Raw genomic sequence first — 24,804 nt, forward strand, 5'->3', positions numbered from 1 at the left:
CCACCAGAAAGGTCAAGAACCTTCGGAGGTTACTTCTGTATTGAGAGGAAAGTTGGGCAATGAGCAAGCACCAGGATCCAAAATTGCGTTTCTTTTAGACACACATACATACACACATGCGCATGTGTGCACAACTGTTGCCGTTCCCGGACCCGCTGACCTGGGTGTTTCTGCATTGTCTAGCTGTTGCTCCTATGTTGGGCGCCGAGGAGGAGGCCCACAGGCCATATCCATTGGGAAAAACTGTGACAAGTTCGGCATTGTGGCTCACGAGCTGGGCCATGTGGTTGGGTTCTGGCATGAACACACCCGGCCAGACAGAGATCAGCATGTCACCATCATCAGAGAAAACATCCAGCCAGGTGAGGAGCCTGTGTAGGGTCTAGAAGTTAAAGGCCAGGAAGGTGGCATCCCCCTGGGGTGGGAGGTGGGGACAGGGAGAGGTAAGGATGGGGTCAGGCAGGAGGGCAGGAGAGAGGTTGCCAGGAGCTGACGAACACTCACTTGTAGGTATTGAGGCAGTGACTGCCGTGCAGGTGCTTGTCGCCGGCCTGTCCCTGTCCACCTCCCATAGCTTGTAGGTTAGAACAGAAGCAATATGACTTTCCATGTTGTGAAGGACAATGAAACCCAACTCCGTTTCCTGAGAGGAGCAGAATTGCCCAGAACACGGCTGCAGCATCAAAGCCGATAAGCCAGAAAATGAGCTCTCCTGGTTGCTTCCCTGTCAGTTTTCCTGGCTTAGGCAACACATCTTTTTGAAACTCAAATACAATTAGGACACGAGTGCATATAAAAAACAATGTTTCTGCCTAGAAGCATTCTGCCCCAAGGCAAATAAATTGTCCAGATTCGAAAAAATATCTTCTCATATTAAATGATTTTATATAGCAATTCATATTGACTATGAAAGTATCTGGTGGAATAATTGGTTGCCTTGAAAATGCTTTTAGGAGTCTAAATTGTGAGCTATTTGGGGTTGAACTGATCTCACTGACTTGTTTTCTTTTGTTTCTTTAATAGCAGGACCAGAGTTTTATTGTTTTTTCCCCCAATCAAATCGATAACTAGCCTGTCTGCAGACTTAGTTTAAGAGTTTGGAGTGGCATTGGGGATGGGTGTGGGGTTTGGGAGAACATAGGACTTACTGTAAGTTTCAAATTTCCAATCTTGAAAACAGCGACCAGAACCACAGGGACCGGTTTTGAGACCGAGAGAGCTAACCGGAAGTTGCTATGGGTCCTCCTCCTCCTCCTCCTCCTCCTCCCCGCTCTTCCCCGTTTCAGGTGCCTGTGTTGTTTTCCAAAGCCTTAACAGAGTGTTGTGTCACAGGTCAGGAGTATAATTTCTTAAAAATGGAAGCTGGGGAAGTGAGCTCTCTGGGAGAGACGTACGACTTTGATAGCATCATGCACTACGCTCGGAACACCTTCTCAAGGTCAGAATCTCTGCTTTCGCCCCGTGTGTGTGTGTGTGTGTGTGTGTGTGTGTGCGCGCGCGCGCGCGCGCGTGCGTGCATGCCACAGCCTCGGGCCGGATTGCGGGAGGTCTGCAGAGAGTGGGTCTCCGCATGCTCCTAGCGCAGTCGGTGTGCCTGTCCTTGAAATGCGGTGGCCTCTGGGCTGCAGTGAAATATAATCTAATCAGGTTCCCGCTAATAAGATTGAATCCCATTGTGAAGCTGGTGTTCCATCATGCCTTAGTGTCACAGGGGCAAACTGGAAAAGGGACATTATCGAGAGAGTGGATGCGATAATAACTTAGAGGCAGTGTGTCAAATTTCCAGGGGGTGGGGGAATCTTCGAAGCACGTCCTTGAAGTGGGCATGGTGGCCGTTTACCAGTTCTCCTACAGGAGGTGTGGTTTATTGGGAGCTAGGCCATGTCAGAGCTGGGAGGGCGCTGTGTCTCGGGGTCGTTTCAGAGGTGAGGAAACTGAGGCTCCAGCCAGCTGGGGGACACACAGGTAGCTGGGGCTGGAGTGAGAACAAAGATCCAGGTCTCCTGCCTGCTGCGCACACACACTGGTAGTGGGGACCCCAAAATGACTGGACCCGTTACCAGGGCCCCCATGGGCAGGATCTGTTTTGCAGAGTTAGCGTTGTGCCGGACCTGTTAACTATTTTCAGTACTGCCCCTACTTCTAGACCACACAAATATTTTGTATAAAGAGCTTTTCCTCTGCTGGTCTCAGTTTTGTAGGTCTTCCCAGCCTTGAGTTAAAGGAGACACTGTGCACATATTTTCTTCCTCCTGGTACTTTTTCAGTCTCCTCTTAAAACTAGGTTGTTTCCTACTTACTTATTTAATCATTAAAAAAATTTAAGGTGATTCACAATGTATACATAGGACAAAAAGAAAAAAAATAGGTGAGGAAATTTGAGGGGGGGTGAAATATGGGTAGATAGCTCGGTTGAAGTTCACAATCAGTTTGATATTCAGGATATACGCTGGCGAAGTCATGGCAGTGAATGCTGCCCTGGGCTTCTTAACAGTCACAGCAAAGAGGGAAACAATTCACTTTATGAGTCACCATGTCCATAGAGATCAAAGAACAGGATTCGTGCAGGAGACACAGATGGTTCTTGGGAGGGAGAGGGAAGCTGTTTATTTGCCCCAGGGCTCCAGGATAAGACTACTGAAACCATTCTGTAGGTGGCATCATAGATGTGTGGGAAAGATCCTCCAAACCTTGGTGGCCCCAGTTCCCAGGGGACACCGTTCCTCTGTCCACACAGCTAATTTAGTATGACCTCCAACCTGCACCCAGGTGGGAGCCATAATGGGCAGAGTTTGGTCTAACTCAGCCTCTTTGAACAAGTGGCATAGGAGTGAGCTGCCCTGTTCTTTTTACTCTTGTCTGGGCTCTTTATTGGGAGATACAATGGGCAACATGGTGTAATGAAGAGACCCCTGGACTGAGAGTTGGAAGACCGGGTCCTAGTCCTGGTTCTCCCAGGGACCTTGGCATTGAGGAAGGTGTAGCCAATAAATAGGGGCAACTCTGTGCTGGGTCAAATCTCCACCTCCCTGGGCCTCAGTTTCCTCCTGAGAGGGTTGGACTACATGTTCTCTGAGCTGTTTCTAGCTCAAAAATTTCATGTTATGATTTCTTAATCTGGACAGATGGGTGAAGGATTGACAGATATGATCGAATTTATTGCCATATGGAAATCTGAGGCTTCCTTCTCCAGGTGGGGAAACTGAGAGTTTGAGGGACCTACTCTGGGGCAGGGAGAGTCTCAGGAAGCCAGTGGGCTGGGCAGGAGAGAGACCTCCTGCAGAGGTCCGAGTTGGGGTGCGGTGGCTTCGGTGTTGGGAAGTAGTGTGGGGAACATTCGGGTCACACCCCATCAGCACCAGGAGCTACAGGCTGCTGAGTGGAGACAAAGCATCGCTTTCATGAGGGAACCAGTGACAAGTTGGTCCATGTGAGAAGCTGGTAACTTGGGTGTTGTTTCTGTAGCTGTCATAACTCTTTATTGCTTTATAATTTATCTATTAATTATTATTATAAATTTATCTATTAATACTTCTCTGTTGCATTCCCTCTCCCTCACTAGCCTGAGATCTCTGAGGACAAAGACTATCTCATTCTTTTCTAACCCCCAGCACTCAACGTGGTGCCTGGCACAGAGTAGGTTGTTCAGTAAAAAATTTTTATTTTAGTTTTTTAATCCTTACCTGAGGATGCATTTATTGATTTTAGAGAGAGGAAGGAAGAGAGAGAGAGAGAGACAGAAATGGAGAGAGAGAGAAACATTGATATGAGAGAAACATCCATCGGTTGCCTTCCGTATAGGCCCCGACTGGGGATCGAACCTGCAACCCAGGTGTGTGCCCTGACTGGGGATTGAACCCGTGACTTTTCAGTGCATGGGATGACATTCCATCCAACCGAGCCACACTGGCCAGGGCAGTGCTCAATAAATATTTTTTAATGGATAAATTAATGAGCAAGTCCAAGGAGGTAGGGAGACCTGCAGTGCTGGGGACGAGGCGAGGGAAGGAATTTCCATTACCCTCACTGCAATTCTTCCTGCATACTCACAAATGCAGCGGTCATTAAGGAGAAGCTACAAGTATCTGCTGTGGAGGGTATTTTGGATAAATTACTACCCATGCGTTATAGGAACTACACTTCCTTCTCGGTGTCTGCTGAGTGCCAGTTACTACGCAAAGCTCTGAAGCCAGAGGCCAAGGCAAGAATGTAGACAGAGTATCTTCTGGCTCCAGCATTTCTTTTCTGTCTTTCTTTTCAAAAATCTTCCTCTCTTTCCCCCGGTGATCTCTAGCTCATAATGCCAGCCCTTTTGCCCTTCAGGAGACACACACTATTAACACTGTTGTCTGTGTGAAAACATTTTGTCTGCGTAGATCAGTGGAGCCCAGGGACTAAACCCATGAAATGACAGTTCCTCCTCCCAAGTGCCCAGGACCGCGTGGAAGGAGACTGGCAAGGAGGCAGCACAGGGTGGACGGGCAGGCGCGGAGGAGCAGAGCAGCTTCCCTGAAGGCGCTGGAGGGAGGAGGACTCCCCCTCTGCTACCATGCTGTTATCTACAGCTGCAGCACAATCTACGCCCTGCCCCCAACTTAGCGCCTTTCAACAACTTATTTTTTATGATATTGTGGGTCATTCTGGCTTGTTCTTCTCTGGTCTCCCCTGGTCACTCCCGCAGCAAGTCATTTGACAGCATGATTAGGTTGGGTGGTGGCCAGAGCTGTGTCTGGTCATTGTGTTGCCTGCCCACCAGCAGCCCTTGGCTCTCCTCTGTGTGGCCTCTCACCCTCCAGTGGGCTACACTGGGCTTCCCACTCCACGGGAACTTAGAGTGCCAGTAGAGGACAGGTCGGCAGGCTGCAAGACTCTTTAGACCTGGGCTCTAGAACCTGCATGGCATGGCTTCCATCGCATCTTATTGGCTGAAACGAATCACAAAGCCAGCACTGATTCAAGTTACGGAGAAGTAGATTCTACCTCTTAGTGGGGGTGGGGGGGGCAACTTTGCATTGCAAAGGGAGGTGGATGTTAGGAGGTGTAATTCATTGTTTTAACGATCTCCCACAACTACCTTCTCTACCTCTGCCACAGAGTTCAGGATGGTTTTGGCAAATCTGTTTCATAGCGAGTAGATACCCGCATTGTCCCATCTGCAACTGTCTGCATGGATTTTCAGAAAACTACTCTGTTCAGTGGGATGTTTTTCAATGGCCTCCTGACTGGCAGGCTTTCCTGGCCCACTTTTTAGGGAAAGTCTCCCACCCCTTAACTCCGTGTCATTGCTTCTGCTCACGTGGCCCCCGCAGCTGGCCTGCATGTTGTCTTTGGTGCTGTAGGAGAGCAGGAAATGGCCCTTAGGACGTTTACTCATCTGGAGGCAAGTGCTGTTCCTGCTAATGGGAAACCCAGTCTTCGGGTGTCTCTAGGGCTGAGCTGTCTCTTTCCAACTTTATTCCCTCGAGTTCATTGCCGCTCTTCCCCGCCCCTTGGTGGGACAGGGGCTGAGGGCAGTGGTGTCTTTGAAGGACTCACTGGGCAAGGGTCCAGGAGATGAGGAGATGAGGAGATGGCTCTCCGGTACAGTGTCGTCTTTGTTTGGAGAACTCGGAGCCAACAGTTTTATTCCCTACGGCATCTGCCAAACCCTTTCTTGGTTTAGCAGAATGTCAACTCTAAGTTGTCCTACATAAAAGCAGGGATATTACTACAGTGGTTTACACAGGGGACGTCTCTGGTAGTAAACATCTTCCAGAACGTACCGCCTTGCTGGGCTGGCGGCTCAGGATGCGCTGGGTTGGGGGAGGGAGCCCGGCCCCAAAGAGCTGTGTGAGTGTGATCCCTCATGCTGTTCCTGCTGCTTTGAAGTCACCAATGTTCCTAACTCTCTCATCTTTCTAATCCACATTAAGGCCTGCTCTTTCTTGGGCAGTGGGAAACACTGGGTGGAAGATGCCAGGAGGCAGGCCCCAGGCTGGCCTGGGTTCCGGGGCTGGGTCTCCATTACTAGTTCTGTGCCCAGGGTGTCATGTGAACTCTGTGGGTTTGCTTTCCTCACCTGTAGTGAGGAACCCTGCTAATAATGGCACTTGCTCCCTAGAGTGTTATGAGAATGAGATGAGGTGGCGCCCGTCAGATGTCCAGCAGAGACCTGGCACATAGGAAGGTGGCCGACACAGTGTGACCATCGGCAGGGTCAGCCAGTCCAGACTGCTAACTAAGAGCTTGTGGAGAGCCTTGCATTTTGTGCAGCTAAATGTCTGTCTTCAGCAGAATCAAGAAAATAAGTGCAAATGAACACGTTTTCTATTAGGGCAGAAGCACCCATTTTTTCGATTAGTAGGTGATTAAATTTGGAATGTTATGTGGAATTGTCCCTTGTGATTTGAAACTCGGTGAGATCAGTGAGGGACATCAAGGACTCTGATGAAGTTTCTCTAGAGGACTCTGGACCCACAGATGAGGTGGTGGGAGTTAGAGACCTTAGGCCAGATGGCTAAGGAAGTGTTGGAGGTAGCTGCACGACAAAGGACATCGTCAGCAGGGGACCTTGGCTCCTGTGTGCTGATGTTGGGAAGAAAGTGAGCTTGAAGTCTCATTTAGAAAAAAGTGTACATAGAAAAACAAAAAGGAAGAAACAAGGATGGTATATATTTTCCAAGGTAGTGCAGAATTTAGGGAAAAGGAAATGTTTGAAAGAGAGAGGGCAGCTAATAACTAGGTAATGAGAATTTTTTGCATTTCCTTTTGGGTGTAGATAACTATTTTGTGAAATCTTTCGAAATCTTGGCTGTGTAATATAGTTCTAGAAGCCTTTCTTGAGGCCTGCTACGTTCCCGCCCACGAGGACATAGAAATGAAGGACCCAGTCTCTCCGCTGGAGGAACTTAGTAGTTAGCAGAGAAACCAATTACTATCACCCCTCAGAAAAAGATAATACAGTATGATAAGAAGAGACTAGACGAGGAAGGCCCAGAGGAGGGCATGATTAACTCAGGATCGACAGGGCTCGGAAGACTTTTATGAGGGAAGGCCATCTGGTAGGGTTTGGGGACAGGAAGATGGGTGGTGGGCGCTTTAGCAGAAGACAGCATGTGGGCCATGGGCCATGTTGGGGGTTAGCAGGAGTCCAGTGTTGCTTAAGATCATGAGTGAGGTGGAGGTGTCAGGAGATGTGGCTGAAGAAGACGGCAGGAGCAGTGAAACAAGGACCTGGAGATGCAGGTGGTGATCGGCAGTCAGTGAAGGATTCTAAGCAGGGAGGACTCCTGTCCTGGCGTTTCGCAGTGATCAGATTGCAGCAGTGTGGGGGGTAGAGTAGGAGTGGCTGAGTCTACAGGGAGGGAGGCAGGTAAGAAGCTACAGGGAAGGGTTCAGGAAGAGGGTGCCAATTGTCCGAGTTAAGGCAGTGGTCTAGAACAAGAAGGAAGGCGCGGATTCAAGCAGGAGTAGAAGGTGCCATGGACAGACCCTGGTTCCTCATTTTTACAAGGGAGTGTGAGAGACTGGGCTTCAGTCTCAGGAGACAAAGCTCATGGAGTGAGAAGAATGGGATACATTTGGTTTTGAATGCGTTGGACATAAGAGGCCCACAGGACAGCCCAGTGGAAGGGTCACCAGGCCCTTGCAGGTGGCTGTGAGGCTGTGAGCCTGTAGGTGGTGGTTAAAGCCCAGAGGAGCAGATGGGGCAACAGCAAGGAGGGAAGAGAGAGAGGGCAGAAGCCTGAGAGACAGCACTCCCAGGGGAAGCAGGAGGAGAGGATCCTAACTTTCTGCTCAGAGGGGGCAGTGCCCTGGGACCCAGGGAGGAGCGAGTCCGAGGAAAGGGGGGGGGCGGGGGGCGGGGACAGCAGAGGTGTCAGTGCTGTAGAGAAGGCAGNGGGGGGGGGGGGGAGCGGGGGGGGCAAACAGCAGAGGTGTCAGTGCTGTAGAGAAGGCAGGCGAGGATTGACAAGTGTCTGGTCTGTAGGAGTTGCCAGTTGGTCAGTGACTGAGGACTGTCGCAGTGTGGCCAGGTCAAAAACCAGTTAAGGCGAGCAGGCAGACAGAAAATGGAGACAGTTCTTCCCAGAAACTTGGNAGGATCCTAACTTTCTGCTCAGAGGGGGCAGTGCCCTGGGACCCAGGGAGGAGCGAGTCCGAGGAAAGGGGGGGGGCGGGGGGCGGGGACAGCAGAGGTGTCAGTGCTGTAGAGAAGGCAGGCGAGGATTGACAAGTGTCCGTTGGAGTTGCCAGTTGGTCAGTGACTAAGGACTGTCGCAGTGTGGCCAGGTCAAAAACCAGTTAAGGCGAGCAGGCAGACAGAAAATGGAGACAGTTCTTCCCAGAAACTTGGTTAAGAAGGGAAGGAAAGACACAGGGCGGTAACTGGACAAGGAGCCTGTTCAAGGGAAGGCTCTCCCTCCAGGAGAAGCCCCAAGTCAGGGGTCTGGAAGCAGAGGGGCAGGCTTGGGCAAAGGGTACACCATGCCCACAAGGCAGAGCTGTGCTTAGGACTCACACTCAGCTGGGCATCCTGGTATCCACTTGTCTGTTTCCGTCATTTGAGGCTTTCCTTGCATTGGAGTAGAAGAAGACATTAAAGTTAAAAGGGACTGAGTGTCACGACCACTAGGCCAGAGGAGCAAACTGAGGCTCAGAGAGGGGAAGGGACTTGTCCCAGCTCACTTGGGTGGCAGAGCCAGGCCTTACATAGAAACCTCTAGGTCGGGCCTCTCTCGACTACCCCCAGTTCTCTGCATTCATCTCATTTTCCATCTGAGTATTCCTCTTGCCGGCAAGGCCCCCAGCTCCAATCCCCGTTATTTGCCGACTCATCTAGCACTTCCCGACCAGCCTCTGACAGACAGCCTCACGGACCTGGTTCCCATGTTCTCTCTGGAGCTTCTCCAAGACTTATCCATGCTCAGTACTGCCTGTTGCACAACTCCAGGGGGCGCCACTCACATCATAGTCTCTCTGAATGGTGCTCCCTGCAGTTTTTCCAGCATGGTGGCCCTGGGGCCTGGACCTGTCAAGGGCTGCTTTGTGGAAATGCTCAGTAGACATTAGTAAGGAAGCCCTTAGGCCACTGGGCTAGGGCATATTTTTAAACCTGACAGAATCATTTTCCTATTGGAAAGTGAGCAGGCAGCTGATGAAATGGAATGCTCAAATGCCAGCATGAGAGCAGGCCAGCAGGTAGGAATGTTGATGGGGTTATGGGCAAGGAAATGAAGACTGTAAATCCCAGCGTGGACGGCCTGACAGCCTTGACTTTTCTTTCTCCTTTCTCTTGCTGTCTTTTCTTCCTGTAGAGGAGTTTTCTTAGACACCATCCTCCCCCGTCGAGACGACAATGGCGTCAGGCCAACCATCGGCCAGCGTGTGCGGCTCAGCCAGGGTGACATAGCTCAAGCCAGGAAGCTGTACAAGTGCCCAGGTAACTGGCCCCTGGCGAGCCCCAGGACCCCCAGCGTGCCCCAGCTCACCTGCCCTTCCCAAACGTTCCCCTTGGCTGGAAAAAAACAACTTGGGGAACCTGAGGAGCTACCCACTGGCAGCTGTGATTTCTGATGTGCTGCCGTGAGGAGGTGTTTGATGGTGTAGGAGGCTCAAATGGTGACGTGATTGCCGCAGGGAAGTGAATGGCAGGTCTTGGAGCCCACACCTTAACTTGTGGGGAGCTGCAGAACTCTCTGTCAAGAGGTTCAACAGGGGAAGAATGCACAGTAGAACAACAGTCAGTGTGCCCCAAATGGCAAAAGCACCTCTGCTTTCTATGGGAGTAAGGGCTGTATTTCGGCAAAACAAGAGGCAAGGCCTTTGCAGGAAGACGAAGAATGAAGGTGAATGCTTTTGCAGGGGTGGGAGTCAGCCTCCCAAACAGTGGAAGGTGGAAGGAGCCTCAGTACTGTAAATGAGGTCCCTTCTGTGGCCTTGGGGCTCTTCTAGTCACCCAAGGTGCCAGTCAGTAGCCACTAGCCTGCCTCTGAAGCCTGGACAGTGCCCTGGGGTCTGAGCAGATGCCCACTTCTCTGTCTGTTCAGAGAACTGCTCCCCCTGAATTTGCCCTCTCTTTTGTCTTTTGTTCCCCTTGACTTCAACATCATCAAACCCCCTGCCGCCCTGGGGGTGAGCTCACACCCCTTTAAGCTGCTGAACTGTAATGCGAAGCATTGAGTATAGCAGCCAAGTTTTTACCATCGACAGAATGCATCTCAGCATTTGGGGCAGAAAAAGGAAACTCCATTACCAACAGGTCCAGTAACCTTTTTTTTTTTTTTTAAGATTTTATCTGTTTTTTTTTTAGAAAGAGTGAATTGGGAAGGAGAAAGAGAAGGAGAGAAACAACAATCAGTTGCTTCTAACACACCCCCAACTGGGCCCACAACCCAGGCACATGCTGTGACCAGGAATCGAACCTGCAACCTTCCAGTTAATAGGCCAGCACTCAATCCACTGAACCACACCAGCCAGGACTCCAGTAACCTTTTAAACCCCTAAACCAGGCACATGGATTGATCAGAGGACAGAATATTTGAAATAGGGGCCATCTTAGAATATCTGGGCTATCACCTCGCCCTGCTCAGCAGGCTCCTGGGGCCTGCAAAGGGCTGTGTGAGGCTCCCCTCCATCATGAACCTCTAGGAAATACGTTCATCCAGCTATTAGTCATCTGGGGGCACATTAGGGCTGCAATACAGGACACACATATCATATAACCTTGCTGAATTGAAAGAGAAACCTTATAGCATTCTCTGGGAAATACCATAGTATTTATTTAGTTATAATGTATATGCCTCTTACTTCCCAAAAGGATTCGAGGCAGCTGGTAAATACCACAGGGCCATACACTAACCTATCTGTTCCTGCAGAATGTTGATGATTATTCTGAAATAATTTCCATGGAACCCTCGGGGGTGTTGACTGCCAGGCATAATCCTCATGATGCCTGGCAGTTGTTCGGTAACATGATATCGAAGCCCTGATATCCAGGATTTCCTGAGGCCGAGGATGGGCCACCCTCCAGCTATCCCTTCCTGCATCTCCAAAGACTGCAGCTCCCAGGGGTTTGCAGTAGTAGCTGAAAGCAAGGGTAGTTGCTGTGAAGAGCTGGAATTGCACTCAGGAAAATACACATAAGGATGCTTCTTTCCCACATTTTGGGGGTGGCCCTGTAAGAGAAGGGGCCCCCAGCAACCTTGTGTCTTTGTCTTTGGGGCTTAAGTCCCTGGGAGTCAGGGACGTCTGCAACCTGCAGCTTCCAAGCTTCTTCACACAGGTGTGAGGACAAATTAGGGAAATATTTTTCACAGACACAATACTAGGTTTTAGACTCATGGCCCAGCAACTCTCGGACATCCATGGCCAGGATAGCTTCTTATAGAGTATCCCAGCTTCCTGTGCCTCTGGTCATTTTTTTCTGTTTTCTTGTGTATTCGGTAGCTCATTCAGAGGTAGGCAGCAGAAAAAGAAGAGGCAAGATTCGAACTAACAGCTGATAATGAGTTTCAAAGCATTTTTCCTCTTTGTATTACTGACTTGGGCTTTCACACTCTGTCTGCCACAGAGACTGCTGTTGGCGATTGTGAGGCTGCTGCATGTGGAGCACTTACCAAGGACCAAGCGCTGAGCTAATCCATTTCATTTAGCGCAGATGATTTCATTAACCTTCTGGGCAGGTCCCACCCATTTAACAGATAAGAAAACTAGGGCTACCACCTCACAGGCATCTGGAGAGCTGAAATTCAAACCTGGCTCTAGGCCCTGCTCAATCCTGAGAGCCTCAGAAGAACCCCCAGGGTGTTTCTTCTTGGTGCCCAGACCCTATTTTCACTTTTATAAGCCAGGGAATTATCAGCCAGCCTGGCACACTTCTCACCATTTGTTCTAGAGGCTGAGGCTAGTTCAGGGGAGTGTTTGCTCAGCAGCCCTGTAGAGGGCGCTCTCAGGCGGGGAATATGTGCACGTGCCTGAATCATGATTGCCGTTTTGTTTGTTCAGCTTGTGGGGAGACTCTGCAGGACACAACGGGGAACTTTTCTGCACCTGGCTTTCCGAACGGCTACCCTTCTTATTCCCATTGCGTTTGGAGGATATCGGTCACTCCAGGGGAAAAGGTAGGTGCGGGACCACTTCTGGAAATGACCTAACATTCTTTGAGTGGGGTGATTGACGTGTGAGGAGCTATTATTAATAGGAGTAATAACAGCTATTATGTTGCAGGCACCTACTCTCTGCCAGGCACATGCTACTAGCTTGCTTAATGTTATTTCCTTCTGGATTTTTCAGCCAGCCTCCCCCAGGCAAAGGGAAGCCTGTGTGCTAAATGTCCACATGAGTTATTCATCAGGCTCACAGTTTGTAAACAGAGTAGGTGTTATCCTCCTTCCTCAATAAACACACTGCCAGAATGCCCTGGGAGGCGGGGATCCAATTTAGAATTCCTGGGCACCTCGGAGTGCTGTTCTGGCAGGTGGCAATACGGATTGAGCTAGCTTCCAACCCACAGCGGGCCTCTCCTCCTCCTCCTCTCAGCCCCAGCGCCGTCTCAGGAGCTCCCATGGTGACCCCTCAGCCCGCACTCCTGAACACCCGCCACTCCTACCTCGCAAACAGCCATTGCTTGGCTGCCCCTCCAGGGAAAGTGGACTGCCTCGGTGTGCTGTCTGCCCTCAGGAGGATGGATCCAGGACAGAGGTCCTTGCATGTCCTGGAAATGGGCTATTGGGGCAGGGAATGCCAGGGTTTTGGGCTCCTGGTGGGAAGTCTAGAAGCTGGGCAAACTCTGGGTAGGCTTGTTCCTTTGGCCCTGAAGATTCCACAACTCTTGAGAGCCAAACCCAGGGCAGGGGCCCCTTTTGTTCTTGTCCAAGGGGAGTGTGTTCTCGCAGCTACTGGGACTTGGTGTGCTTCCTTGTATTCACCATGTGAACAAGGAATCTGAGGCTTGGGCATTTTATAAATTGTCTAAATTCGCAGTAAGATACGGAACTGAGAACTGGGGCTTCTGCAGTTCGAGACCTGTGTTTTCTTCACCACACCTCTCAATAGATCCAGCAGCTCGTCAAGTTGTGTCAAAACAGATGCAGCTGTTTTTGAAATGTGCGCTCCGTCCCCTGGTTCTACCTCCCTACAGCCTCACTTGTGGCTCATCCCACAAATCGTGACGCTGGTTTGTTTGGCTGTTCCCCTCCTGGACTCACTGAGGACACAGCCTATGGCACAGAACCACACAATAAGCATTTGTTGGATGAACATGTGGACGAAGGAGAGGTGGAGGGGAAAACAAGCCCTGGGCGTGCAGTGAGAGGTACTGGAATTTTTCAGGTGCCCATAGCCAACTCCCAGGTTTCCGTTTAAATGTCAATCTAAATACAGCATGATAGCTAGGAAAAAATAATGGCTAGGAACCAGTGGGAGCATTTTCCATGGGCGGGGTACTGTTTTTAGTGTAGGTTGTGGATTCTCTCATTTTGTCCTCACAACGACTTTATGTAATAGGTGCTATTACCACACTCACTTTGCAGGTAATGGACTTGTCCAAGGCTACTTAGTTCGTTGCAGAGTTGGGATTGGAGCCCAGGCAGTTGGACTCTGCCAGCCTCGATGCTAAATCATCATCCTATGTTATTCCAGAAAAGGGACTAGACATTTGAACGTGCATTCATACACACGCACGAACGCACGCATGCACACGTGCACAATACCCATATGTACACACCCTTCTCTGGCTGTAAGCGTTTATGACGGGGCGGTTGTCATCTTGAGCCTGAGAGACTCTACACTTGTCCACCTTGGGTGGATGTCCCATCCCTGTGCCTGCCCGAGGCGGAATGAGAGGGAGGCGAGAACGTGGAGGAGAAAGAAGAAGGGTCTGCTAGTCCCCAAACCGTTGAATTGCCCTGCATAGCAGAGGCTCTGCAGCGTTTGAACTGTGTAAGAGTTCACCCAGCCTTAATTATTATTGCCAGCTGGGGGCAGGGAGAATACATATCATTGAGATTCCTGCACCCGTTATTTCCATTTCTGCCTCGCCCAGCCTTCCCCAGAGCTGCTAGTAATTAGCGAACTTGATTGATTTGCATTATCACCTCCTGTTCATCACCTCTTCCCCTATGATCTTTATGGCGCACTAACATACTTAAAATAATTAGCCTGAATAATTATCCCATTCATTCAGATCGTGAATGTGTTACCAAGGAATTTGTAATAATATTGCCTTTCTGAAATTTTAAAAAGCAAAGGCTAAGGAACTATATTGCAACCAGCTAGCAAGCGTCCCTGAACCAGTCCACGTGAGTGTGAGCACTGAGGGGGATACAAGGGATTGGAAGGCACCGTTTCCGTGTTTAGGAGACCTAGAGTTTAGTCAGAGTCCCTCCCCTCACCCCCTTATCCCTGGGGAGTCTGATTTAACTAAAGGAGGAGCATTATTTGGAACCAATATTTTTTAAGTTTCTGAGGTGGTTCTAATGTGCAAGTGGAGTTGAAAATGACTGGTCTGGTTTGAAAGAAGAGCAACATATCACACACACACTCTACAACACGGGAGGTTAGCTAGCCTATTATTTTCTAGTACTGACTCTAGTACTGACTCTAGTACTATGAGACCTTAGGGCTTTGTGGAAGAAGGTGCTCCTTGTCTTGAAACCGGAACATTGGGTGGGCTTGTCCCAAGGGAAGGGGTGGGGAGTCTCAATAAAGACAGGCAGCCTGCAAAGAGCACTTAGTGTGTCTGGTTTGTGATATGCTAAGTGTGTACTCAGTGTGGCTTGATTTTTAAAATTGCCATCTATTGAGTAGTGATTGAGTGCCAGGCCCAGCACGGTACATTCTCTGTAGTTTCTGGTGCAGACCCCTCTACAGCCCAGTGATGTGCAGGTTGTTTTATAGACGAGGAAGCACAGCGGTCCAGGAGCACAGCGGTATTTTCCCAAGATCCCACAGCTAGGGAGTGGTGGAGCTAGGAAGAAATCCAGACCTGCTGGACTCTAAAAATGCCTGCTCTGGAATCACTACAACAAAGAGAGGGGAGAGTTCCAAAGAGGGAAGGATCGTGTGCCACTGAGCAATCAGAGAAGGACTCAGGGAGGCAGGAGGGGCCCCTGGAGCTGGGCCTGGGGAAGGTTCCGTTTGCGTGAATGTATTAGGGCTCATGGGAAGATGAGGCCATGCCTTAGGATGGGTGCTGGAGGCTCTGCAAGGTAGGCAGTGAGTTTAATTTATGAGACTGGGGCAAAGGGGGCCGCTGAAGTTTTCTGAACAGAGGAGGGCTCTAGCAAACATGAGATGAAAGTGCAAGATTGATCTGGAAGCCCTGGTGTGCAGAGTGGACGTGGGCACGGCAGGGAGGAGTTCAGGAGTCATCTCAGCAGGAGCGGTGCAGGAGGGGCTATCGAAGGGGTGGCGAGAATGGCTTGGGGCAGGGGGCACAGATCTGAACGGATAAGAACCCGTCAGCATTGAACTAAACAGCAGGGGCAAAGGTGTTGCACCTGAGTGATGGGGGCAATGGTGTCACCTCCAGACAGGGAAGCCGGAAGGGAAGTGCTTTGTTTTGAGGTGGCCTCACGGTTAGTGGGGAGTGGAGAGGACGAGCCAGCAGAGGAGACAGTGGAGGGAGGGCAGGCTAGTGTGGCAAAACCAGAGGGGAGAGGTTCAAAGTAGAGGGGCCACAGAGAACAAAGACAAATGTGTAGCAGCCTTCTCTGCTTGGCGAACAGGGACCGGAGCCTTTGACCCACAGCCCTCCTGCCCAGGGGTTTACTTGGAGACCAGGGACCAGGCAGGGACTGTTTGCATATAAATGAAAGTGGGAGAATGAAGATGCTAGAGAGACTTGAACCAACTGAGAGAAAGGTCCCACAAGTGGGAACAGGAAAAGGGTTGGGGTGCAGGGGCTGGCACAGGGCTGCCCTCAGCAGGACCCCGCAGAACAAGAAGACCTGAGAAATGATGGAGCAGGGACATGTGAGCACAGGCAGAGAGACGACCACACAGCTGGGGCCAGAGGAGCCGCTGTGGCTCAGTGCGGGGGACGGCATGGACACCATGCATGGTGGGAATGGAATGGGGGTCCAGGGAGAGGGGAAATCCTGAACTCTGTCTCGGTCATCTGCCGGAACCCCTGAGCCGGAAGAGTTGCCGTGGGGGCCAGGGCCAGCTTGTGGGTGCAGGCCTGTGTGCCAACTCTGCAGGGCCACCCGACCCCCTCCACTGGGTGGGGCAGGCGCATCCCCTGAATGGCCTCAGGGTGTCCGGAGAGCTGAAACCTTCCTTTCTGGTCCAGCTGAGCCCCTACCTCCCCAGCCTTCGCTCTGTCTCCTCTCTCTTTCTGGCTCCTCATTCCAGACACAGCACAGTGAACCAGGCTGGGTGCAGTACAGTCTCCCAAACATGCCTTCGCTCATGTCAGTCCCTGTCACCAAAATGCTTTCACCCTACTTCTCTGTCCCCTGGACCCTGGTTCCCCTTGGGTTAAATGCCACCTCGCCTGAGAAACCTCCTCCAGTATCACCAGGCAGAATTCAGGTCTCTCTCCTTGTGGCTCCTCAGCACCCTCTCTGTCTAGTCCTCTTCTCAGCATTGATACCACACTGCTCTGATTGGCTGACACTTCCACCTTCCCTCTTTGTCTGAGCTCCCTAAAGGCAAGACTCCTGTCCTTCTGATCTTCCTGTCTTGATAGGCCAGCACAGAGTGGCACACAGTAGGAGGTCAGCACACAATGGTAGAAAGAACAAATGAATGAAAGTATGCAGGCATGAACTGTAGGCAGGCTCTTAGACACACCACACCTCAGTAAGAGTGAGGTCATGGCCGAGGGAACATTGATCACGGAGGTGCTCCGATGCACTCGGGCTCACCCCAGACCCTTTACAATGATTGATGATGTTATAAGATCTTTTCGTATCTCTGAACTTCACTGACCCCTTCCCTCCTTCCAAATCCCCAGACTCAATGCATCCTGGCTCGCCTTTAATGCCTCTTGCTTTCTGTAAACCACCTAGTGACTTCAAAAGCTCGAGTTATTCCCCAGGCAGAACCAGAGGACCCATATCCTCTGTTTACCCCCATCCTGCTCAAGGTTTATTATTTAATGTCATGAGGTTTCCTGTGAGTGTGTTTTGGGGAGGACACTCCTACTGTGGTCTGAGAGCTCTGCATGCTAAAGGGTAACATGAGAACACCGGTATAGGAGATGTATCTCTCGAAACTCCTCAGGCTTTGTTGCCAAAACTGACTTTATGGTAACTCTTTACAGATCATCTTAAACTTCACGTCCATGGATTTGTTTAAAAGCCGCCTGTGCTGGTACGACTACGTGGAGGTCCGGGACGGGTATTGGAGAAAAGCCCCCCTGTTAGGTGAGTGGACTCAAGAAAGCAAGGGGAGTGATGTGACCTGCGTGATGCGGTGAGCGTTCGGGAGGGTCCATCCAGGCAGCGGCCACAGGAAGCTCTCAAGGGTCAGTGTCATTGTAAAACTCGGGACATTCCATCTGGCCGCACACGTTAGAAGCTTTTAAAGCTGCGAGTACCCTTTGACCCAGCGATTCCACTTCTTGGAGTTTATCCTGGAGAACCAATTAAGGAAGTGTGCAGAGCTCTAGCCACAGGGCTGTTCGCTGAAGCAGGGAGAATTGAAAACAATTTACATGTTCAAGAGTGGGGGTTAGCTGAATAAATTATGGTATGTGTTTTCCATGGAAAACTGCCTGGCCGTTGACAGTGAAGTTGGAGGTGGCTCTTTACTGATACAGAAAGGTGTTCGTTGCGCATTGTTACACAAAAAAGGGGTGACCAAGTGGAATATGCAGTAGGGCTCCATGTAACAGAAATGTACTTCTGGGTCTATTAGGCAGGCTCTGCACACGCAGATGCCTTCCGAAATGAGGTGTAAATGAACAGGATGGGGTCGGTTCGGTGAAATAAGGAGTTGGGGGGAGTGGGGCAAACCGAACAGTGGGCATCCTGACTGGAATTACTGAAATCGTTGCATGGGCTAAATTCAACTGAAAGACACCATTCTGTGACCTACGGTAGGGATGTCAAGTAGAATTATAAATTGTCCACAGTGGTTATTTCAAGACGATGGAGTAGCTCTAAAAACTGGGTTCTGTTGTTGTTCCTGGTTTACCTCTGTTTCTCATCTTCCTCTGCGGAGCGTGCACCATCTGCGGAGGTGAACAGTCCATGAACTCACACGTGGAAAGGCAGCCGGGGCCTTTGAGTGAGAGGCCGTGGGTAGGGGCATAAAGAGAAAGGTCAGCTCGCTCAGGGTTGGCACCCAGAAAAAAGCTCTCTCACAGGTGACCAGGGAAAGTTAATGTCGTGAGAAGGACCAGTGGCTTTGGTGTCCAGGGAGTGGACGGGATGACTCTCTGGGAATGACGGCCGTGGTGGAAACGGAAGGCGGTTCATGGGGAGCCCAGGGGAAGGGTCTCGGCTGAGAGCAGGCTGTCCTCATTTTTAGAGTGGCCTGCAGAGTGGGCTGCCAGTCAAAGCTCCCAGTGAAAATGTGGTCCTTGGCATATGTTCACTGGGACAGAACAGCCACCTTGTTGTGCCGGGAATGGCCTGAGAGTTAGCTGTCGTTGGGAAGTCGAGAAGAGAACTAAGTTGGGGAGTCCCACGGCCAGGTTGAACCTGACCTCATGTCAGATTTTGGGGTGGCTCAGAAGACACAGAGACAGACTCTGGTGGGACCCAAGGGAGCCTGACAGGCATTAGGCTTCCAAGTGACCAAGTGGTCTCAGCCAGGCCAGCTGCCATCTGGAACAGCACATAAGCCCCCTCTGTCTGGCAGGGTATGAGTTTAAATTCTCCGGGGTACAAACAGGTATGAATTCCTGTCTGTGGGTGCACTAGAAAGGAGCCAGGGCAGGCTCCGAGTGCGGGTACCAGGTTACCACCAGGAATCAGGTGGTTAGCAGTGCAGGTGGGCAAGCGGAGAAAGTGGCCCCCAGCCCAGCACAGACAGAGTGTTGCACTGCAGGACGAGTCAGGTGTGCACCAGGTGGCGGGTTGGAGGCTGTTGCCCTGGATTTCTGCTCCCCGTCTAAGGTGAGCAGGCGTGGTGGGTACCAGCAGCCAGGGGGATGGACGCACGGCTTTACAGGTAGCACGGACTGGATGTGGCAAAACGACAGAGGGCTGTGTTCCTGGTAGCAGAGGTTCCTAAACCATGCTGGACACAAGCATCGCCTGGGAGGATTCCTGAGTGCAGATTCCTGGGAGGCTGCTGAGTCCAAATCCCTGTGAGCTGGGTCAGGGAACGGTCCCACTGACCTACAAACGTATGAACACGTGAACTTGTCCAGTACCAAGTACACAGAAACGGGACTGCAGGAGGTGGTTACCTCCAAGGAAGGAAGCACAGAGGTGATGGGCAGCTATAAAGTTTTGTTTTATACTTAAAATAGTAAAAGGAGGAGTTACACGAGAACATGGCCTCACAGACCCCTCGGCCTGGCAGGGACCTGAGAGACACTGATCCCACACCTTCACGGGAAAACCACGCTCCCTGAGTGCGGACCAACTCACTAGGGCCACACGGCCCACTAGTGGCTGAGGTCAGAGCAGAACTTAGAATTCCTGGTGATGGGGAGAGGCTGAATCTGAGAAGAGTCTCCCCTAGGGTTGCTAGATAAAATGCATGATTCATTGTTTATCTGGAATTCAAATTGACCTGGGCTTCCTGTATTTTTGTTTGCTAAATCTGGCTACCCCATACTCCCCCAGGAACGTGATAGACCTAAAGGGCTCAGGAGGAGGAAGGGCTCGCTCTGCTGCCGAAGTTCCCCAGAGAGGGCCAAGGCACGCTCCTGACTGAGGACAGGCTCACAGCAGAGGCATTGCCAGTCACTCCCTTCCCTTGAAACAAGAATTTTCTCACTACAAATCCTGGTCTCTCTGGCTGCACTTTCATAGATTATTTGGAGTTGGTGGTTTGTTTGGTTTGGGAGGGTTTTTCCCCCCTTTTTCCTGGCTTATATTTTACACACTTTTGCAGTCTGTGTGTGTGATGTGTCTCGCAGCCAAGACACGGCCCGGCCGCCTGCAACCATATCCTTCATTCGCAGGAATCTCCTTTGCCAACTATTTGGCCCGCTCTGATGTTTCCAAATGCAGTTGTTAGTGAACTTTTGTGCCGGGAACAAGTGCATTGTGTGGGCCCAGCCGGTCCCTGGGAGGGGTCAGTGCCGTGAAATCTGCCGGGAGGAGGCAGGTCAATGCCCCTTTGGCAGGAGGGAGAGCGGATTAGGGCGAATTGTGAAAGTATGCATCTTGCTCTGAAAAACTGTGCATTGCATATTTTCCCAGGGCAGTGTGTGAAAATCCAGGCATAATGGGTGCATAACTTTTTATGAATGAACCCTTTATGACTCCCCGTGGAGCCGACTTGTTGTGCCCGCATCTGCATTTCCTCTCCTGATATCCTTATTAAACTCCTCCTCCAAAGCCAGGAACCAGATTTCAGTTTAGGAATTTGACACCTTTTCTCTAGTCCAGTTTCTCTCCAGTCTGTTAGGTCTCCTTGGAAGGAGGCTGTTGGGGACCTGGGTTTTCACAGCGTGATTAAAGGGAAATGTAAGTGGATTGAGAACATTTCACGGCTGGTTAAAGATATCAAATTGGTTTTTCAGTTTCAGGGGTCACTTACGAGATTGCGCTGAAAGGGGGGAGGAAGGTGGTTGCCCAGAGGACTCGTCCAGGGGTCTGAAACACCGGTCTGTTCACTGGGTTCCCCTCCCTTACTGCTTCAGAGGGGTGACTCTGACAATGAACTCTTGTATGCAGGACTGTCCTTGGGTATTCTCTGGCACCACAATGCACACAAAAGCCCTTTCTCCCCCTTTCCCTGAAGTGGGGAGGGAAGTTCAGAGAGGCCAGGCCGGCCAATCAGTGTCGCGTGGCCCCACTGCTGGGGCGCCCCGGGCAGGGGCAGCCTCCCAAATGAGCAGAAATCCATCACACAGCCATGCCTGGCATGGCCACGGGCTGGCTTTATGGTGGAGGCTTTGATCTTCGTTCCTGTGTGTGTTTCCAAACTGGGAAGTGGGAATGATGTTTACATTCTCAGAGCAGTTTTGATGTCTGTTGGTCCAGAAACATCCAGTGTTCAGAACTGCATCTTAAACGGAGAAGTCCCTTTTGACGGTGGTGGTGGTGATGGGGATGATGGTGACGATGGTGAAGGAGGTGAGACTGATGATGAGGGCCAAGCTCTCAGACTGCCCAGGTTCAAATCCTGCTTTCACTTGAACAACTTTGAGTGTAACTCAGCTTAAACTCTCTGATCCTCAGGTTTATCATAGATGAGGTTAACGGTAGTACCTAAGTCAGGGGGTCGGAGGGGGTGCAATTAGGTAATCCACAGAAAGTGCTGAGGACCGTGTCTGGTATAAACATCCCAATAAGAAAGGAGATTTTATGGCTGCTATTATGGCGAAGATTAGAATGTTGAGACATCAGCCCAAGGACAATGGATTCTAGTTGAGAAGTACAAAGTGGTTTGGGGAGAGGTGTTACTTAGAAATAATTTGTAATTTGTTCTACTGAGTCTGGCTCTGCCAAGGCGTGAAATACACCTTAGCCCGTAACTCCTCCCCCCTCCGGGGTGCTGAGCAGAGATGGCTCACCCTGTGGCCCTGGAGTGGGTGGCTTATCTTTTCCAGTGGGTTCTCAGGCAGCAAGACAGTGGCAGTCCCTCTCCCTTTCGGTAACCCGTCCCCAATGGTTGTGACAGCTGGGGCTTTAAATAAGAATTTGGACTTGACACTTGGGCTGGGCTAAGAAGGGATTTCTTGTGAATCAGCTTTGCCCTGAGGTCCCAAAGCTTCCTCTCCTCACTGGTAAGCTGTACTTCCCCCTGCTTACGTGTTGTTTTCCAAGAACTAATTGACACTAATTGGCCATGCCAGAGGAACCATTATCGAAAATTTATAGGCTTCTCGTGGATTTTTCCTCACTGAATTCTTGGCAGCAGGTTCAGCTCATTTCATTTAACACTAAGCTCACCACATCCAAAGGGCTGCAGGTGGCCGGGATCGGAAGGAAGCAGAGAGAGGGTTAGCAGACTCTGCCCAGCGTGTCTCCCCGAGGAATGTGCACTCAGTTGGCCGTGAGGAATGAGTCCTCCCCTCCCGCTCTCCCCCAGTTCTCAGAGGGGCACAGCACAGCTACAGCTTCAAAGGGTCGATTCAGTGCTTAACTCACTAAATGTGGGCTTTCAAACACATGCGATGAGATGGAATTCGCACGCCACATAATTGGCTGTTTGGAGGGTTCACATCAGTGGTTTTTAGAGTATCTGCAGAGCCAGTACCACTGTCCATTTGAGGACACCTTCATCACCTCCAAAATAAAGCCACGCCCATTAGCGGTCACTCCCTGTGTCCCCCCTTGTTCCCTGGATTTTCTGAGTGACTCGCACAGCTGGCCCTCGTCAGAACCATGGCTTCCAGTCCAGACAGGCCTTGACTGGTCTGTATTGAGAGCTGGTCAGCACAGCACAGCCGTGTTCCACCTACCCGCATTGTAGTCTTTGCCTAGCTACCATCTTCGTGGTGTTAGAAATAATATGGACAAGGACGACCATATACTGGGTAGGCATGGTTTTTCCCCTTTGCTTCTGTAGAGGATCCAGATTGTAGACTCACACCCAAGTGTTCAAGAAGTACACGCTCATTTAAAATGTTCAATAGCAATTATGAGCCCCCTTTCCATCAGGTGGTGGGAAGGCGACTGCAGACCCTTCGTGTTTCCTTCCCCAGGGGAGGGGTGCTGGGGGGCACGGGCTTGGGGTCAGGGCGTGGTGGCAGGGGAGGCCTCCACAGCGCCATGCCATGCCGTTGATGGGACGTCCTCACCCCTCTCAGGTCTCCAGCCATCCGTCCATCTAAGTGGCTGCTGTGCCTCCTCCTTGTCTCAACTCAAGGCCAGTTCAGATTGGTGTCGAGTCGATGTCTCCCTAGAAGATGTTCTGTGGCTCCCCAGTTCCTCTGAACTATGGGACAGTCACTTCCATGACCTTCCCTGGAGCCTGGGACTCGGCCGCTCCCGCTTGCCATGCTTTGCCCAGAGAACTCTGTGTGCCTGTGTCCTGGCCTCGTGTCCTAGCAAACCACGCAGACACTTCTGTTCTGACCCCCGGTGGGACATGGGGATCTAGGGTTCCGTTGTCTCTCTGGGCTCTGCCCAGAGACCAGGGGACCAGTTCTCTGCTTCTTCCAGGTCCTTAAACCTACTTAGTGTCTCTGTCATCTTTCCACACAGCGTCTCAGCTTGGGGTGGGACAGGGCACAGGGTCCTCTCAGAGGCCCTGTGGCGCCCTCTCCAACCCCCTCTTTCCCTAGTCCCCTCACTCCGCTGTCCTGGGAACCTTTCTAAGGTGACAAGGGTAGGAAAATGGGCTCTTATTCACTGTGTATTTGTCTAAATCTGTGGTATTGTGACTAAGCCTGTGATAATCAAAAGCCAAGAAGGTTTGATCTCTTTATCATGTGATTTCTCCTGTGTCCCTTCTCTGGTGCAAGGAAGGCAGGTTGTCTTCCCACAGGCAGGCCCCCAAAGAGAAGGGCATGTATGCAATGGGAACACCAGGGGACAGGGCACAGGGCACAGTCATCACAGTCTCAGACCGTCACCCACTGCACCTTCAGCTCCTCAGAAACACCCCTTTGGCAAGAGAGGGGGAGCCTGGGCTGTACTTTGGCACTTAGATTGACTGGAGTCTGAAGTTCTCCCGAAGATATTGAGTCTGGAGAAGGCGCACAGGCCAGTGACTGTTTCCATCCCATCCGCCAATCCTGTGTGCGCCACAGGAGGAGTTAGTTGCCCATGCCGGGCTTACAGATCGCCTAGAACCGCATTTGGAACACTGCTTTCTTTGTCTGCAGCGAGCCCCTGCTTGCTGTCCACCAGCAGCCTCACCGTTCTTTTCTACTTCCCAGGTAGGTTTTGTGGCGATAAAGCCCCGGAGCCGCTGGTCTCCACCGACAGCCGACTCTGGGTGGAGTTCCGGAGCAGCAGCAACATCCTGGGCAAGGGTTTCTTCGCGGTGTATGAAGGTTTGTTCATGACGGAGCCTGGGTGGCTCCTGCTTGCAGCCCGCTGTGTCCCAGGCGTGCGTGGCAGCTGCCGGAGCCGCAGCCGTGGGGCGCCACAGCCAGGCCCAGGCGGAGTGATTCACTCTCCCCTTCCTCCACATTGCGGAAGCAAGGAGCCAGCTGTGCTCACTTCAGGACAGACGTCATCTACCTGTCACCACCCTGCTGAACCCTCATTCCAGGCCTGGGGGGGTGGGGTGGGGAGGGTGGCGTCGGGGGACACAGAGCCCTGTGGGAATGAAAGCTGCCTCCCAGTAACAGTGTGTGCCTGAGCAAAGAATCGAACCCCCCAGAGCCGCTGAGGGTTTCATTTGTGAAAAGAGGACTTTGGATGATATCAGGGAGTGTTCAAATAGATTTCTTGGAAAGGCCTGTGGGGCCACCTCGGGGCTGGAGCTGAGAGAACCCGCAGATCCGGGCTCTCCCCAGCTGCCGCCAGGACAGCTCCCTTCTGCTCGCGCCACGTGTTACCCCGCCCCCAACAGGAAACCACTCCATCGTGATTAAGGCCCCTTTTGGTCTTAAATTGTAATTTTGGAGAGGCCCACGTTATGTGTTCGTGAAAGAAAAAAAGCGTGCATGCACGCGGCCCTCTACCCCTCTACCCTGTACATGACACTCACCTGGGGACTCTAAGCATGCACGCGGCCCTCTACCCCTCTACCCTGTACATGACACTCACCTGGGGACTCTAATACCACTGCCTG

The 24,804-nt window shown here is 51.3% G+C and overlaps 1 protein-coding gene across 1 annotated transcript in view; it reads left to right on the top strand.

The window, feature by feature from the left end:
* The window catches only part of TLL2 (tolloid like 2), a 126,258-nt gene that overhangs the window by 77,949 nt on the left and 23,505 nt on the right, over window positions 1-24,804 (top strand). Inside the window, exons 6-11 of the mRNA XM_037050909.1 lie at window positions 184-362; window positions 1,333-1,438; window positions 9,297-9,421; window positions 11,986-12,101; window positions 17,249-17,351; window positions 23,942-24,058. Of these exons, the coding sequence (XP_036906804.1) occupies window positions 184-362; window positions 1,333-1,438; window positions 9,297-9,421; window positions 11,986-12,101; window positions 17,249-17,351; window positions 23,942-24,058 (746 nt within the window). The remainder of the gene's footprint in view (window positions 1-183; window positions 363-1,332; window positions 1,439-9,296; window positions 9,422-11,985; window positions 12,102-17,248; window positions 17,352-23,941; window positions 24,059-24,804) is intronic.

This window comes from Sturnira hondurensis, unplaced genomic scaffold (assembly GCF_014824575.4).
Source record: "Sturnira hondurensis isolate 20B ecotype Veracruz unplaced genomic scaffold, ASM1482457v3 Scaffold0006849, whole genome shotgun sequence".
In the NCBI taxonomy this organism is placed as follows: domain Eukaryota; kingdom Metazoa; phylum Chordata; class Mammalia; order Chiroptera; family Phyllostomidae; genus Sturnira; species Sturnira hondurensis.